Source organism: Pelodiscus sinensis, chromosome 10, assembly GCF_052426305.1.
Source record: "Pelodiscus sinensis isolate ZL-2025 chromosome 10, ASM5242630v1, whole genome shotgun sequence".
Taxonomy (NCBI): domain Eukaryota; kingdom Metazoa; phylum Chordata; order Testudines; family Trionychidae; genus Pelodiscus; species Pelodiscus sinensis.
This window is the reverse complement of record NC_143061.1, coordinates 8,428,670-8,447,254: the sequence shown is the minus strand read 5'-3', so window position 1 is coordinate 8,447,254 and position 18,585 is coordinate 8,428,670. Positions and strand designations below refer to the sequence as shown.

General features: G+C 43.5%; 1 protein-coding gene across 2 annotated transcripts in view; it reads left to right on the top strand.

The window, feature by feature from the left end:
• Window positions 1-18,585, top strand: part of SENP5 (SUMO specific peptidase 5) — a 38,438-nt gene that overhangs the window by 9,401 nt on the left and 10,452 nt on the right. For both annotated transcript variants that reach the window (XM_075938068.2, XM_006138471.5), the window contains exons 2-6: window positions 5,278-6,869; window positions 12,888-12,993; window positions 13,154-13,301; window positions 14,581-14,628; window positions 16,499-16,576. In XM_075938068.2, the coding sequence (XP_075794183.2) occupies window positions 5,309-6,869; window positions 12,888-12,993; window positions 13,154-13,301; window positions 14,581-14,628; window positions 16,499-16,576 (1,941 nt within the window). In that variant the 5' untranslated portion in view covers window positions 5,278-5,308. The remainder of the gene's footprint in view (window positions 1-5,277; window positions 6,870-12,887; window positions 12,994-13,153; window positions 13,302-14,580; window positions 14,629-16,498; window positions 16,577-18,585) is intronic.

Here is an 18,585-nt window from a genome sequence, read left to right as displayed (position 1 = left end):
AACTTTATAGTGTAGACATACCCCCAGAGTGACGTTGAAGGGCAGGCTTTGTGTAGAATCACTATCCTACAACTTGCTAGTTCTGTTTTTGTTGCTTGAGAAGGTTCAGGAGCACTGCTGCTGCCACATGAAAGGCCCAGTCAGTTCCTGTGCAATTTTCCAGAAAGATCTCTGAAATCTCAGACTCCAGTTAGGGTTTGTCTCCATTGCAGTTAGTCAATCCCCTGTTGCAAACAAGGGCAGGTGGGCTGTTTTTAAAGTCAGCAATTTTAATCTTGTCTTGCATTTGTACTTTTAAGTTCTTCCCAAATAAAACTTGATTATCATTAGTTGGTAACCATTAAAAAATACTGATTTGCAACTAACTATACGTAGCCTTTCACACTAAACTTTGCATTTTTTGTTAAACAGGATGATATGTTCAAACTATGTAACTGCTGACATAAATAGAATATGCATAAACACACACATTTATAACTTCCATTTTTTGGTACAATGTTAGAAAATGGTAAATGAAACATTTATAAAAGCTGCATTTGGAGTGAAATTGGAATTTATTGCACAAATACAGCATGTTTAATGTTTTTCAAAACATGTTTTACATTTAAAACTAGTTTATTAAATAAAGAAATATTAAATAGGGATGTCATGTATAGTCCACTATACAATTACCGATAATCCTGGGTTTATGTGTTAATCTTGTTGACTGCATGCACTTCTTCCTTGCTGCCTCTGTCAGAGGCAGCACGGTAGGGGGAGCGGGAGCCGGTGCCTGTGAGGAGCTGGCTTTAAGCAGGCTCCCCACAAACACCGGATCCATCTGCCACCTGATAAAGGAGGCAGCAGCGCAGAGGGTGAGAGGAGTGGGCTGGAGCCGATATGCAAGGTGAGCTGGCTTTTGGCTTTCCCTGTGTGCCGGCTCCGTGGACTGCTGTCCCATCCCATCTCCTCTCCCCCTTCTCTCTCTCCCCCCCCCCCCACAGCAGCAGCATGTGGGGGCAGGCAAGAGCTGGTGCTGAGGGGAACTTTGCTTAAAAGTCGTTCCCTGCCCCCCCCTCCATTTTCCCCCAGCGGGATGGTGCTGCTCCTTCCCCTCCCCACACTGCTGCGCCTGCAGAGCAACAGCATGGAAAGGGGAGCTGGGGAGGCTGCCGCAAAGCAGCCGCGAAGCAGCCTCTGTCCACAGTGACCCAGGCTCACCGTGGACAGAGGCTGGTCCCTGGCAGCAGCCCCTGTCTGCGGGGGATCTGAGCTCCCTGGAGGCAGCAGCTGTTGTTGGACCAGCCTCTGTCTATGGTGAGCCTAGGCCACCACAGACTGGCTGCTTTGCGGCAGCCTCTTCTCCCCCCTCTCCTGCATCAGCCTGTCTGCAGGGAGCTTGAACCATATTGGCAGCGGGGTGGGGTGGCAGGGAGCTCTCTGGGAGTGGGGCTGGGAGCTCACTGGCTGCCAGCTCTGCTCCCAGGGACTATTGAATAGTCGTGTAACCGATAAGATTTCATGCAGTTACATGACTAGTCGGTTACACTGTGTCTAACATCCCTAATATTAAATGTAAATCGTGAATTAAACTGGTTGTTTCTGATCACCATGTCCTTCAAGATTTCAATACCTCTTTTTTATTCATAGTTTGCAAGAGGAAAAACAACACTTCCCCCCCCCCCCACCGCTTTTTCCGTTCCCACTTGGTTTCTTAACTTTGAACTAATCATTGAATTGAACTTACTAACTAAGGAAAATATTCTCTCTCTACTGGCAGAAGAGGCTACTGCTGTCAAAAGGGGATCTCGCTTTCCAGCAACTCTGGTTCCAAGTGCTTAGCCAGTGACTTCTACCAGAGTAATGGTCTGTCTTTAAAACTTCAGTAGCAAACTTGTAGTGCTTGAATATTTTTAATATGTAATTTAATTGTAATGAGTTTATGCCTCAATATAGACCATCATAATTTCAAGTTTAATTTTAAATACGTTTATTCTAAAATAGAAGAAAATACTTTCAGTTTTATCTACTTGAACGTGGGCTGGCTGACTGGCGTGACCCGCCCTGGAGGTGCAGGCTTGAGCCTAGGTTGCATTTTAGTCAGGGTTGGGAAACTGCCCAGGCTAATCAGCAGAGGTTCTGATTGTCCTCTAATGTCTTCTTGCAGTTCCCATGGGCTACACTTCCTTTTCTTTTCATTTCTGTTGCACACTTGAACAGAGATGCCATCCTGTGTACACACATTCTCTGTGGTGTATTGCAGAATAATTCATAGAGTGGTGCAGTGCAAAGAGTCATGGAGGGGGGCTGGTATCCCACCAGAAGTCCTAGTGCCTCATGCAGGTGACTATAGCACCACTGTGGACACCGAAATGTAGCTAGGGCTTTGCAGTAAGGATGATGTACCTCCTCCGCTCATTCTGCAGGGAAGGTTTAGTCTTACAGACTGCCTGACCTAAAAAGAAGCAGGTGAAAGCCAGAAGAGCAAATGTGAAGTAATAGCCCCTGTAGGGGAGTTACTGTTATATCACAGGTGTGAGAAGAGTAATGAGTGCCTTAATGCTGAGACAAAGTAGACTGCTTCCTTTCAGTAGTGCTGGTTTGTTCCCAATCTGTGCCCCGTCTATTGCAGCATGATTCGCAACTCTCTGCTGCAAGTGAACAGCTGACCTTTCATGGTACAGTGGGAGTAGCTTTAAGAAAGTACTACTAACCTTTAAATTCTGTACCCTCTGTTTGCATTTCGCTCCCAACAAAATAAAACGGTTTGATTTGATTGGTCTGTTAGGTTTTTCAACTGTGAAGATTATAGGCAAAATTATATCAGAATCCCCATTGTCAACATCCATTTTGACATGGTTATAGCTTAAATTCTCCTTTCAGGCTTACATTTCCATGCTTGACCTCAGTTTAGACAATGCACTTTCTTGTTTTTAAACTGCTGGAAGGTACCTTGTCATGTTTGCTTCTCCTGCTAGGGATGTTAAAAAGCGGGTGTGGTGGGTTTTTTTGTAACTGTAATGGCTGACATTTTCAGCAGTTACATGTTTACACGCAGCAGGGAGACGGCTCCGCAGGATCCGGTGCATGCGGGGAGATGGGTTTTAATGATACAGAGGCAGCAGAGGGGGTAAGGGGAGAGGAGAGAGCTCATTGCATGTAACTGTGAAAGTTAACTGATGAGCCCAGGTTCTTTGGTTAACCCTTTAAATGAATATACTATCACATCCCTAACTCATACCACTATAAGTAAACTCCCAGGTTTTGTAGTAATCGTTCTTATTGAGATGCTGACTTATCAGTTGGTGAAAAGGGGGAAAAATGAGACAAAATAGGTGAATAACAAATCATTTCTGAGTATGCTTGCTGTCCTCTCCTAAAAATGTTAGCAGTCAAAATAAGCCCAGCCCCATTTGTAACATACAGTGCAGTGTCCCTGGCAGGCCTTGGGATAAATTGCATAAAGCAACATGTGTATTTCAATTAGGGATTTTAAATTTATATTAACTAATCAAATAGTCAATGGGATTTCCATCGACTGTTCAATTAGTCTAAGGGCACCTCCGCCTTTGAACTGTAGCAAGAGCCTTGTTGGGCTCTTGTTACAGTTAAGAACTGGAAGCCCCAAGGAAGTGCAGGGCCAATGGGACTCCTGCTTTGGCCCTGCACTCCCTGTGGCACCTCAGCCTTTGAAATGTACAAGAGCCCACTGGGTCTCTTGTACATTTCAAAAGCAGAATCGCAGCAGAAGTGGTGCGAGCGGAGACTGCATCAATCCCTGCTCATGCCATTTCCAGCTGTGCCTCTACCCTGCCTGCCTCCCACTGAGACGGTGCTGGGGGGAACCGTTTTTTAAGCCTGCTCCCCCCAGCACCAGCTCCTGCCCCCCCCCGGCTGTCTCTGGTAAAGGCAGCAAGGGGGGGAAGCGACTAGCCGGATCACTAGTTGACTCTACGATAAGCTTATGCTTATCGGATAGTCAACTAGTCGCTTACATCCCTAGTTTTAATGACACGTTTGCAATCACCCATTTTTTCCATTGGTGCTTTATTCCATTTCCGTTGCTAGTTCAAATATTCTTCTCTTCTTTTAATCTGTCCTGGCAGAAAAATGACTGTTATCACTATCACTGATATTGCTATGTTTGGCGTGAACTGTCTTCCACACATCCCATTCACATCTGTCAGAGACTGACTCTGCTCCTCAGAATGTTCACTTTTACTTCTCCAGGCTGCACGTGTATTTGGCTATTAATGATGCCTAGAACAGCAAGAATGGAATGTGGATGAATTGACAGTATTGTGTGTACCTTAACCTTTACAGTATTGGGCAGTTTTCTGTGATCCTAAACACACATCCTTTCTTTTAACAACATTTTCCCATCTGAGACGCAGGTCATTGCAGTGACAAGAGGGAGGTGGATGTGTCAGGGGCCAGCAGAGGCGGCAGCCGCAGTCCATTCAGGGGGGTCAGAAGCTGCAGTGGCAGCCTCCACGGGGGGACTGGAGCAGCCCCTGCCTGTGGTGGGAACCACTGTAGCCCAACCTCAGTGTGGGGGTGGGTTCTCCTGACCACCTCCCTTTAATCAATTAAGCGTAGTGTCAATACTGTAATTGTTTAACCAGTTAAATGGGATTTTACATCCCTAGTTTTGCACTGGTACTATTTTGTTAGTGTAGAGGTTAGTTTTGGTGTTAGCAGCTCATAGCACTGTCCTTTAAATATAGAGGAACCATTTTAAAGTGGACGTGGCTATAGAGGAAAAAAGAGAGCTCCATGCCTCGAATAGGAACATTTTAGTTCCTTTTTAAATGAAAGAGTTTCTGTTGAATTGACTCAGCAGAGGCTGGCTTCACAATACTTAAGGTTTCTTATACGATTATCAGGCTTCATGTGGCCCTGATGGAATCAGTGTGCTTGTGGCTAACTTTCAGACTTAAACATGTGGTTTTAAACTCCTGTGGTGGAAGCTAAATATTATCTGTTTTACAGGTGAGGACAATTGAGAGATTGACTAACCCAGACTGGGTTAAAATTAGGAGAAAGTGATCCGAGCGAGGGCTTACCTGTTCTTCGTGCTAAGAGGAGTAATTGTACAGTAGGACTGGGAGGGGGAGACGTGACACGTTGGTGAGAAAGATGTTGCAACCATTATGCTTGAACGTCTAATGTGTGGATTTAGTGCGCGGGCTCTTGGAATTTTAGACCGGCACACTCCCACAGGCATGTGAATTGTGTTTTCATGGCTTGGCATTCAGAGTTATCTGAGATGTAATGTTGTGTTCCTTCTTCTTACAGCTGACCTTCGAGATCATAATGCAGCAGAAAAATGAAAGAACATAGAAGAAATTTAAATTGGAAAAGAAGTCGATTGCTATTCCTTTCTAGAAGATGGACCACTGGATTTTGGGGGCTCAGGAAATACTGCTTCCAAAAGAAGCGTTTTTTCCTAGCTAAGAAAAGGCGACAAAGTGCTCCATCAGTTGTGAGCTTAAACCGGAACAAATCATATAGATCTCTCCAGGGCAGAAGGAAGATACTCCGACTCCACAGTGAGAGGGTTCCTGAAGTGGTTCTAAATGCACAAAACCATCAAAAGCCAACTGCTGAACATAGCCCCTTTGCTACCAAAACATCGAGAAGGACAAAAAAGCCCTTTCCCAATGGCAAAACTGGAAGCCCACATGCACAGCCAGTAGAGAAGTTGGACAATGAATCCTTTCAGGGTGAAGATCTCTTGAATAAAGTCACTGGATTACAAGCAGGCACTGGTCTTGGTTGCATCCATGGGAAGGATCATGGTGCCTTTTGTGGTGGGCTGTGTGATGCTGTCTTACCTGTAAAGAAGGATGGTTTCACACACAGTGGAGAGGAAAGCAATAATCATGAAGGCAATGCAGTCTTAGTAGTCTTAAACAATTGTAAAAAAAGGAGCTGTTACAGAGGGCTAGAGCAGAATGGATCTCGTGGCCCCTTGACTACTAAAAAGAGGTCCAAATTCAACCCATATACTGTAAAAAAGATACCTGTATTTATGATGCATAAGAAACTTTCTATGATTAGGTTTCGGAATGGAATAATAAAATCCCCCAAACTTAGAACAAGAGGCAAAACCTGCAAATCAAGTAAAATTAAGTCAAGCTGGGTGGAGAAAGTTACGCGGGATTATCAAGAGAATCTTCAAGAAGATTTTGAAGGTGGAGTTTGTAACTGGTTTTCGTGCTGGAAATCTAAAAATAACTCCTTTTGGAATCTGTGTAGCTCATCAGATATGAACAATAATACCCCAGGACCTGTAATTGAGGAGAATAAGTCACCTGAATCTGACATCTGCCTTATACAGGATGCATTACAGTGCAATGATCTACAGTCTGAGGAAACTGCATCCAGAGGTGGCAGTGTTAAAATCTGCCAAGCAGAGCTGTGTAAAAGAGCTCCTTTGGGTACAGAGACCCTGCATGGGACGGAAACAAATGAGACTCCTGCTCTGGACAGTTGTGATAATGATTTTTGCTTCTCAGTAACAGAGAGAGAAATTGCAATTTCAGGTCAAGAAGATGCAGAATCTAATCAGGTTATGTGTGTTGATGAAATGATATTGTTAGAATCCTGCAAGGGGGATTCAAATATAAACAGTAACCTTGTAAATGGACCATTATCGGAGGAGCTGGTACAAAATGAAGACAGCTCCTGCCAGATGGAAGTAGAAGGCTCCATAAATCTGGACATTTTTAGTGCAAAGTTACTAGATCACCCTTACTGTAAAAGCCCCCTAGAGGAGCCTTCACCAGAAAGCACAGGACTAAAATCAGGCACTCGAAAGGGAGGCAGAAGGAACAGTCTGAAAGTGTCTCGTGTGGCTGATGAGCAGTTGTCAACATGGATTTGTGGTATACTCTTTACACGTGTTATAAAGGGCCTACTTGTTCTTGAAAATAGCTGGGCATAGCATATGAAGTTGGGAATATTTGAAGTTTCCTTACTGCTTTAATTCCTTTCTTAATATGCTTACACACCATGAATTACAAAAAGCATGTACAGGTAGCTTAATATTCTCATTGAGATGAGGCACATGGTAAAGGGAATTAGGGAGTGCTTTCCTCACTTGGCAGGCTTACTTATAGTCACACTGTTGACTCATATTCAACTTGTGGTCCACTATGACCCCTAGATCCCTTTCCGCCATGCTCCTTCCTAGACAGTCGCTTCCCATCTTGTATGTATGGAACTGATTGTTCCTTCCTAAGTGGAGCACTTTGCATTTCTCTTTATTAAACTTCATCTTGTTTACCTCTGACCATTTCTCTAATTTGCTAAGGTCATTTTGAATTATGTCCCTATCCTCCAAAGAAGTTGCAACCCCACCCAGTTTGGTATCATCTGCAAACTTAATAAGCGTACTCTCTATCCCAATATCTACATCATTGATGAAGATATTGAACAGTACGGGTCCCAAAACAGACCCTTGAGGAACTCCACTTGTTATCCCTTTCCAGCAGGATTTAGCACCATTAACAACAACTCTCTGACTATGGATAGCCAGTCAATTATGCACCCACCTTATCGTGGCCCTATCTAAGTTATATTTGCCTAGTTTGATAAGAATATCATGCGAGACCGTATCAAATGCCTTGCTAAAGTCTAGGTATATGACATCCACTGCTTCTCCCTTATCCACAAGGCTCGTTATCCTATCAAAGAAAGCTATCAGATTAGTTTGGCATGACTTGTTCTTCACAAACCCATGCTGGCTATTCCCTATCACTTTATTACCTTCCAAGTGTTTGCATATGATTTCCTTAATTACCTGCTCCATTATCTTCCCTGGGACAGACGTTAAACTGACCGGTCTGTAGTTTCCTGAGTTGGTTGGTTTTTATTAGAACAGGCTATTTGCAGTGGATTATACAGCCTGTTGTATGTTCCTGTTGACAAGGAGTGTTAAAGGATTCCTGTTTAAATTTGACAGACTCAGATTTTGCCCCAGTTTCTCAAATTATTCTATCTAGAGAAACTATTGGTTAGGTTTTTTTAAAGATCTTCCAAAACATGGTGGGAAGGCGTAATAAGCTAGATGCAAAATATGGTCAAGCATTGAACATCCATATATGTAAACTATTCTGTTCCTCATTTCCCTCTGGCTTGCTTTCCACAGAGAACTGAAAGTAGAACAGTGGATCTATGTTAACTGTGTATGAGCAAATCACTCTGCTTCAATAGAGTTTAAAGAAACTTTTGTTCCATTCTAAAGTGATGGCAGTCCTAGTGTTGGGGACAAGAACTGAAAATGTCACTTACACTAAAGATGGTAATTTTTGGCCTGACTGACCTTCATATCCTTATAAATTAATGAATTAAAAAAAAACAACCTGTGGTTTGTGGGAAGGACTGAATCGTTCATTAAATTTTATCAGAATCCTTAGAAAACATAAAGGTAGTCAGCAACAGGCTAATGCTTAAATTGTGTAACAGTTAACAAGCTGTGTTACTCTGCGATTAGTGTTTGTCTTCGCATGGAGTTTCCTGGTTGAAGTGGATTAAGTTATAAACCGGAACAAAGCAGTCTTATTCTGGAATAAGTAATCCTATAATCAGGAGCAACTCCATGTGTAGACAAGCCTTTACATGCCAAATCAAAACGGTGGAAATAACTCCTACTGCTTAGGAGTGCAGGATTCTACTTGTTGATTGCTTAGACCAGGTCTGTGTTAGAAAAGATTTGCCTGTGTTGCTATTCTGGCAATCTCTTCTAGCGGAGATGTATTTTTTACTGGCCAGTTTATAAAACACATCCCTAAATGATATTAGCTTAAGTTTCTAAGTCAGCAGTGTGGATGTATAGGTATGCCTGCCCTGTGAGTGCTACGGCAACATAGCTGCACAGCCATAGTGTGGACCAGTGGGGCGCAACATTTTTTCATCCATGACTCCCATGGGGGCTGCCGAATTTGGTCGAGCCAAAAAAAAGGCGGCCCCTTTAATTGTCGGGCCACTCTCCCGCTACGCCGGGAAGCCAGGAAAAGTGGCCGGCCAGATCCAAGCACTGCCCCTCCTCTATCCTCCCCTCCTCCCCCCTTGGAAGGCAGCCCATGAATTGCGCACCACTGGTGTAAACCAGTGAGGGGCCACCTGGGCTCGTAAGTAGGCCGCATGAGTGGCCCTCCTTCATCTCAGTGGGCTGCAAGATTTTTATAACCTAGATGGTCTTTTGAGAGAGCGTTTTTAGCAAAATTACCCTTGCATGCCTAAAAATTGAGGTGTGCCGACTGAACCGTAGCAGCAGTTTGATTGGATGCACATGGCCCTCACAATGTTGTGTGCAAACATCACGCGCCTCACTTCATGTGCCTTTGCTTTAAGTAAGTGCCACTTTAGTAATACTGGTAGGAAAAAAACGACCTGGATGAAAACCAGCAAAATCTGCGCATGGGCATTGGTGAACAAAATGTCTCGTGGGCCACACATAGAACCCCAGTGGGCCGCAGGCAGTCTGAGAGCTGCAGGTTGCTCACCATTGATGTAGATACTTCCATTTATCAATGAAAGGGGTTTTTCCTTTCAGTCTAGTAAATTACTCCATGAAGCATTTCAGTTCACTTGGAAGCAAAGTTAAGTCCTTGGTCTGTACTTAATGTTTAGGCTAACATAGCTGCAGCACCCAGAGGTGTGAAAAATTGGCACCCTCGAGTGTTACAGTTCTACTGACTTAACACCTGGTGTAGGCACAGGTTGATGGAAGAATGCTTCTATTGACCCATCTGCTGCTGCTGGGGGAAGTGGTGTTCTATAGCAATGCAAAAGCCCCTTTTGTTGCTGTATGCTGCTTTATTGACCTATCTGCATTGCCAAACTTATACCACTATAATTTCTGCAGTGTAGACATGACCAGAGTATTTAAATAGGACTCCATTAATTCCACTCTGGGTGTAATAAAGGGAAAGGAGGTTTTGTGGCTAAAGCACAGGCAAAATAAGGCAATCTGGCTTTGTGTTCACTTATTTTGGCACTGCTTAAATGACCCTGTTACTTAAACATTGGCCTTTACTTTTTGCTTTAGAAAAAAACTGGTATAATTATACCTCTTGGGGATATATTGAAGCTTAATTCATTGCAGCAGTAAGCACCAACTGGATGTAAATTAGCATGCTGTTGGGGTATCATTCAGATATGTTATGAGGCAGAAAGATAGATGGCCAATACCTTATTCCAATTAAGTCGTACACCATTAACTTACTGATTTACATCTTGGCAATACTGTGGCTCATTTTTAAAGTTTTAAACACTTCTCGGGGTTTGGGAGATGCCACTATATGAAATCTTGTAAAAGAGGATAACATAAAGCAGACTTCCTCTTTTTTCAAGAGTTTCTGAGCTCTTCAGACTCCTCTTCCCATTCCCAAGAAACCAGCTATGCCTTCAAAAGCAGTTTATGACCCAGTATCAACTTTGAGCTAGGGATGTAATAGGATAGTTGATTAGCCAACAAGCAAAAGCTTCTGGCTACGTCTACACTGGCCCCTTTTCCGAAAGGGGCATGCTAATTTTAAACTTCAGAATAGGGAAATCTGCGGGGGATTTAAATATCCCCCGCGGGATTTAAATAAAGATGTCCGCCGCTTTTTTCCGGCTTGTAGATAAGTAGGAATCTACTTCAAAGTAGGAATAAGAGATCCTCCGGAATAGGTCTTTATTCCGGAGGATCGGGTCAGTCTAGAAGCTTTTTTCCGGCTTATCTACAAGCCGGAAAAAAGCGGCGGACATCTTTATTTAAATCCCGCGGGGGATATTTAAATCCCCCGCAGATTTCCCTATTCTGAAGTTTAAAATTAGCATGCCCCTTTCAGAAAAGGGGCCAGTGTAGACGTAGCCTATCAGTTAATGCTGTAGACTAGGGACCTGAATGACTAGTTGACTATCCCATAAGCATTTGCTTATCAGATAGTTGACTCACTAGTCGCTCCCCCCCCCCCCCCTTTGCTGTCTCTATCAGGAAGAGGCAGCAAGGGGGAGGTAGAGGAGGAGGTGCTGGAAAGAGGGAGGGAGTCCCCAGCTGGCCCAGGCAAAATGTGGCGTTTCAAAGTGGCAGCTCTATGTGGAGCCCAGGGTCTGGCACTTTGAAACGTTGCATGCAGCCAGTGACCAGCTGGGAGTCCCCAGCTGACCTTGGGCTTCATGCGGAGATGCTGCTTTGAAATGCGACGTGCTCCCTGCAGCCAGCAAGGGACTGCCTGAGTCCCTGCTGGCCCCTTGCTCCCCGCAGCACTTCCACTTTTGAAGTGTAGCAGCAGCCCTGGGGCTGTTTGCTGCACTTCAAAGGTGGAGGCGCCCTTATCGACTAATTGAATAGTTGATGCAGTTTGCGTCGACTATTCGATTAGCTAATTAATCAACATTTTACATCCCAACTGTAGACTGCATGTATTCTCCACCAGCCAGTACATTTTTTATCGGGCTGCATGTAGTGAACAAAATTAACTGATAAGCCTAGGCTTATTTTTAGTGTGGTTTGTGTTTTTCTTTACTTTTGTGTAATTATAGCTTCTTTCCTTTCTTGGCTTCACCATTTCCTCTGTCATAGGATCTGGTGCGTGTCTTCCTACAGTATTTTCAGTCTGTTTTCCTCTCTTCTTTCCTTTCTCCATCTTTTTATGAATCTTTCTTTTCAGTGTGTTTTTAGTCTCTTCCATATTTTTTTTTCTTGCCATCTATTAATTCCCAGCTCTCCAAATACTATGATTTTTATTTTCTGTTTACTCCCATCAATCACTTCTTTTCCTGCCTGCCTTAAAATAGATAGGGGCCCATTGCAGAGGAGCTGTTTCCAATTGAGAGGCCCAGCCACCTACCCCTCCCCTATCTCCTGGGAAAGGGAAAGATGCTGCAGTTCCCACTGGGATAATGTCTCTTGACACTCTTCTGAGGCTCCATAAGCGTCTGGTAAACAGGCTTCCAGTATGTTTAGAAGTTTTTTCCCTCCATTCCAAAAGGCCCTCTGGCAGCTGGAAGGGAACTGCAGTATTTGCTCTCTTCCCTCCTGAACTAATTGACTAATTGATTTTCTGTTATTTCAGTCTTCTCTCTGATTCCTGCCCCCTACTTACTCTGTTTTTTGATGCTGGAATGGGGTGATAGCTCCACCATTCTACTCCTGTTTTTCTCAGCAGCTAGCAAACCTCCATGTGCTTGACGTTCCTTCCAGCCTCAATCTTTTGGTCTGTCCCAGAGAATCTCTCCATTTGCCATCATTGCTGCTTAGACTTTCCTAAGCAATGCCTGGCTGAAATTGACTTGATTTTTGAGTTTCACTACTAAATAGTTGGTAAAAATTGATCAAAACTCTGTTTTTACTGTACTAGAGTTCAAGAAAGCAGTGAAGGCATGGGAGCTACCAGCAGGCAGTACTTCATTGATTTTTTTTTTTTTGCATGAGAGAAGCTGTCTTCCTAGCCTAAGGGCTAGAAATTTAATTTTAATGAATGCTTTAATACTTGCAAAAACTCATGGCACCCTGAATTACAATGGTCAGATAAAATATATTTTAAATGTTGATAGAAATTAGCAAAAGGCCCCATTCACCGCTTGCTTATACAAGTATAAATTGTGAATAACTCCAGTGGGATTACCTGGGTATAGCTTCTGCACAAATGAAGAAAATTGGGACCAAAGTGTTGAACATTTTTATTTAAATTATGATATTTAAGTAATCTTTCAGTTTTGAGGTCACTTCATTCCTCTTTTTAATGGTACCTCTCTGTGCTTTTTAATTCTTGTATTATATTAACTGCATGTGGAAACTTGCCTATGGGTGGGTGGGACACTGCTATGAAATATTTATAATATCTGGTTATGCTGGACTAGAGAATTCATTTTTACATGTTTGCCTTTTCACTTATCTGATGTATTCAAAGGGTTCCTAGATGAAGTGATGAAGAAATATGGCAGTTTAGTTCCACTCTGTGAAAAAGATGTTCTGGCAAGATTAAAGGAAGTCTTTAATGAAGACTTTTCCCACAGGTTTGTAGCTGAAATATATCCTAGTGTTTGTAAAGAAAAAAGTTATTTGAATCACTAATTTGCATTCCAAATTGAAACTGACACTTCCTGGAACATTAGTCCATTTGTTGTGAACTGGAATATCTTTATCCGTATCTCTACATTTTCAATTTTATTTCAGAAAGCCTTTTATCAACAAGGAAATAACTAAGTATCGGATGCGACATCCAAAATCTTCCACTTGCAATTTTCGGGTCTTCTATAATAAGCACATGCTAGATATGGATGATCTGGCTACTCTGGATGGTCAGAACTGGCTTAATGACCAGGTTAGAGGTGCTTGATTCTTACGTTTACTTCTTCAGAATGTTGAAAAATATTGACTAAAGCCTCATAACCTGTGTGAAGCTGGTGGCTATTATTCTCACTTCATAAACGGGGATCTAAGGCAGAGAGGTCAAGTGGCTTTTCATTGGCAGACACAATAAAATTGCACTTGAGTTCTTGGCTCCATACTTTACTTCCTCTCTAAGGAGATAGTGTTTGAAGATGCAAAAAGGTAGTATTCTTTTGCACTTAGCTTGAAGAGGAGAAAGTAACAGCAAGGCATGGCCTATATCTGAAAAATTGGGGAGAGTAGCAGTGCTCCAGATGTGCCTCAGTAGACTTAAATTGAATTCAAACATTTCACGCTGAGGCAGTCTTTAAGCATCTGCTTATATTATGTCTGTCCTGGCAGCCCATTATTGACTGAGAGCTCTTGACCTGCATCAGAGCATAATAGAACATTACAGGCAGTCCCCGGGTTACATACAAGATAGGGACTGTAGGTTTGTTCTTAAGTTGACTTTGTATGTAAGTCGGAACTGGTGTCCAGATTCAGCCGCTGGTGAAACTGACCAGCGGCTGACTACAGGAAGCCCGAGGCAAAGCTGCTCTGCCCCGGGCTTCCTGGAATCAGCCGCTGATCAGTTTCAACAGCGGCTGAGTCTGGACACCTGGGACAGAGCAGCTGGGGCGCTGCCGGGTTGGTCCCGCAGCACCGCTCCTCAGCGCTACTGGACCAACGCGGCAGCGCCCCAGCTGCTCTACCCCAGGTGTCGGCGAGAAAACCCTGGTCTGCTGGGGGGCAGGGCGCACTAGCTGCGCCCTCCCCCCCCCCACCCCCCAGCAGACCAGGGAGACGCGGAGCAAAGCCTCTGAGGACGCGGGCGGTGGGACCGCGGAGCCTCTCTGCAGTCCTGCCACCCGCGTCTCCCTGGTCTGCTGGGGGGAGGGAGGCGCAGCTAGTGTCCCCCCCAGCAGACCAGGGAGACGCGGAGCGGCTTTTTTCGCCGCAGAGGACGCGGGCGGCGGGACCGCAGCGCGTCTGGGCCGTCTGCCGCCCGAGTCTTCTGCGGCGAGAAAAGCCCCGTTCGTATCTAGGGATCTGACGTAAGTCGGATCCACGTAAGTCGGGGACTGCCTGTACTCTAATTAGTCAACTTCTTGTTAAAAAGGGGCTGTGTGCTTTTTATATGCTGTCTCAAACCTTGGGTTTATTTTCGCTAATACATTGCTTTGGGGAAAATATTTTGTACAAATTACATTTTTTACTAACTCTTGCAGATTATTAACATGTATGGTGAACTCATAATGGATGCTGTCCCTGACAAGGTGAGTGGTTTTTTGTTTTGTGAAAAAATATCCGGTAGTAGGGGCTAGGAAGGGAAAGATGGCGTTAGACCTTAGATACATGTGACAAATGGAAAGGATGTCTAATGCAGATTAAAATGCCATTATGGTGATTCTAAGTGACAGTATAGAAGTAGCCCCTCTGGGCTCACTAGATTTGCTGCCCTCAGTCCGTCTCTTGTTCACTTTACTGATGCAAATTTTTACTCCACATGGGCTTACGGAGCCAAGCACAATTAAGGAAGTAAGCTGGATTCTCTTCTGGCTTGTACATCATCCAGCAGGGCAGACATCCACAGCAGGCTCCTCAGGTGGAAGGGGTGAGACTGTGGGGCTGGCTCCTCAGCATCCCTGCCCCTCCCCCCAGAGCCCCACACAGCACCCAGCACAATACTCTGGCAGCGACTCAAAGGGGTCCGGGGCTCTGGTTTCTAGCTGTTGATGCTCAGGGCAGAAGAAACCCGTCTTGACTTTCAGATTCTGGATTGAGTGTGTTTGTAGCACTGACACTTAGAAGAATCATGTTTACTTGTAAGCCGAACAAATTGAATATGGAATCACTGAGACCACAAAGAAACCACACCATACCATTTTTAGATTGGCAGGCTACATGGAGTATAGCAACCCTTTAATGTTCTCGCTCAGAACGTAGAGCACTGCTGCTTTGATTGGTGGTGGAAGTGATTCCTCATTAGTATTCTCTCTGCTTTTTCAGTGCTTGAACCAGAACGGTGGCAGTAGAGATTGTATCTCAGGCTGCCTGTGCCCACTTTTTACAGTGCATAATTTAAATCCTCATGGGAGATCTAGTTCTAGTACTTTGTAGAATGCAGTTAGAAGTGTCTGTTGGCATAACTAATGAGATTTATCCAGGATTTTCAAATGATGAACCATCCAGCTTTTTTCAAGTAATAACGTAATAACTTCTACCACTCAATACTAGTAAGATTATTAAATACAAGTGTAAAACTGCATATGATGTGACCTACAGCTTTTCGTTTTGTATTAATCTCTTCCTTTAATTGTAGAGGCTAACACAAGTGTTAGCTTAGTACTGAAGAATTGTTTTACTTGTAAAAAATCTACAATCTTATGTCACAATGGAAGTTACTTGCAAAATATATGTGGCACAGTAGACAAAGTATTCTGTAATTCTGAAGCATTTTTGTGAAGGCTGAATCTGGCCAGAGGATTGAATACTGATGTCTGTGCTTTCTTGTCTTAAACTTTATAACTTTTGACAATCATTTTATTTGGTTTTGCATTAGGTATGTGATAGTGTATCCATTTTACACAGTTAATCGATAAGCCTGGGTGCATTGGTTTACGTGCATGAGGCAGGCAGGAGCTGGCTTAAAAACTGGCTCCCTGCATGCATTGGCTCCCATGGAGCTGCCTGTCCCACCCTGTCCTCCCACCGAATCACAGAGTAGAAAATAGAAGGAATTTCTATCAAGTTCTGTAGGGAGGGTGGGAAAATGACTTCCCTACCCTTTAGTGATTTTAATCCCTGGAATGTAGAATGATGTCAAACTTCTCTTTGACCTTTCCTCTCTAAACAAAATATTGTATCTACATGTCATAGGCTTAGGGATGCCAAGTTCAAAAAATAAACTGTTTCACATCTCATGCTTGGGGAAAATAGAGAGTTTATCTTTCTTCTAAAGAACAGTCATATGTAAGGTTTGCTAAAACATACATAGACTTGTTTGTCCCTTTTGCTGTTTTGTTTTTTCGGTTCTTATTTAATAGCCAACTAGATATTTAATTTTGTTGAAGTTACGTTAAGCATTACTGGAAGAATTTATGCACACTTCTAATGCTCCTTTCTATTTTTAATTTGTCTTTCTAGGTTCATTTTTTTAACAGCTTTTTTCATAGACAGCTGGTAACCAAAGGATATAATGGGGTCAAACGATGGACTAAGAAGGTACCATTGAATTCTGTCTATTACTTGTGATTTTTATAGAATAGGCTGCTGGATGCTGATACTCACTTTTGTTACTTTGCACAAGTTAGCATTTCTCCCCTGCTCACAAAAAAATGTACGTTTTTACCGCTTGCTACACCTCTTATCATTGCTCAGCCAATGGGAAAGCTGCATTCTGTTCCTCCTTCCACATCATCCACAGAATTTTTTTCTTAAGTTGTCATTTGTATTTTAGCAAAAAAGGGGTTGTAGTTAACAACTTCAGTTTGGGCAGCAAAAACCTTCTTACTGGTGGTGTGAGAGAATTCCATCTTGGTTCTGGAAGTGAAGTGGTTTGTATGGCTGTTAGCCAAAAGAGAAAAGTCTCACTTGGTAAGGGCTTGCAAATATAAAAACGTAGAGATGACAAATAAGAAACGACGTGATTGATTTTGAAGGGTGCTGTGTGTAATAGATCCATATTTTAACACAGATATTAAACAAACAAACAAAAATACAGCTAACCCACCTTCAAATAGGAATTGTTGTGTACTTGGATAAAGGAATGGAAAGGTTATCAAGTGTCTGTTTACCTCCTTACTGATGAAATGTGACTTAACCCCTCTACCCCAAAAATATAAAAGTGGTCTTAAAAGGGACAGTGTTTAGATGATCCAAATGTTTGACTGTATCTTATTAATACTGGACGTCTTAAATTCTAGTTTGCTTTTTCACCACTGTCGGGTGTATTTTAGGAATTTGCAAAAGCTTGGTCAATGAAACTAGACTGGTTGCTTTTTGGCTCCCATGTTTTAGAGCATTATTGATTATGCTCACATCATTGTAAGGGAGTGTTCCGATGGGGACATGAGTGTATTAAAGTAACACTAGGGATTTTTCTAACCATTATTTTCATAAAGTCAAGCCATACACTGTTCCTTCTAAAATAGATTGCTGTTTCCTATTGTACCATTGCACTGAGGGAAAACTTAAATTCCCTTGTAATAAAAGCAGGAGGCTATCACAAAAGACTGCTATGTAAATACTGATACTAGTAGTTCTTAAACTTCAAATACAGATATAAAGGCAAAAGGACGGACTTTCAAAGAGTGTTAGGCATTTAGCATTGTAAATTGGGTTTTGTGACTATACATTTTTCAGGAGATGTGTCTGCTTTATTAAAAACATTTCAAACCATCGCCTCAAAACTCAGTATTTCAGTTTGGGTTCATTTCTGCTTGGTTGTTTAATGTCCCAATTCTTTAAGTGCTTGTTCATGTGTGTTCCAGTCAGGTGTATGTGCACGCACATGCACCGTAGCTGAAAGGTTTTCCCCCCTAACAGCTAGATGTAGAGTCAGCTAGAGTGCCTCCGGAGAGGTGCCAAAATGGTACCCAGTATAGGGCCCTGCTCACCCGCACCCCCTCCTCTGTTCCTTCTTACTGCCAGTGACAGAAGCTGGAACTTTCCCTTGCTTGTCTCTTGGACATGGGACGAGACCAGCACCAACATGCCATCTCTTGGGGCCAAACGACCTCTCAGCGCCTCTCAGTCTCCAGGCTAGAGGAAGAAGAATGATTGAGGTCTGTCCCCAGTCTTGAGACTCACTGACCAGCCGGCGCCAGTGCCTCAGTTGGGCCCGGATGCTGAGCACCACATGGAGGCCGTGCCAGGGGCTTTTCATGAGGCACAGGACTTAATGTGTCTTATGGCGCCTTTTTGCCACTCTCAGGACTCCACACCAGCCTCACCGGCACTGTTGAGACTGCTGATGCAGTCTAAAAGGAAGCTAGATTGGTGTTGAGGAGCGCAGCCCGGCCTTGGTCTTCGTACTCTGAGTCGGAGTGGGACTCACACAGATTGGGGTAGACAGGGAGCAGGCGATCATCCCAGCACCAAAGGAGGCCTCTTTCTTCTTAATGGCTACCCCAGTGGCTGCCACACTGGCTCTTTTGGACCCCTGGGCTTTCCAGCAGGCTCAGGGCAGAAGCCAGACTTTCTGGCCTGCAGGGGCATCTGTAGTGTCCCTT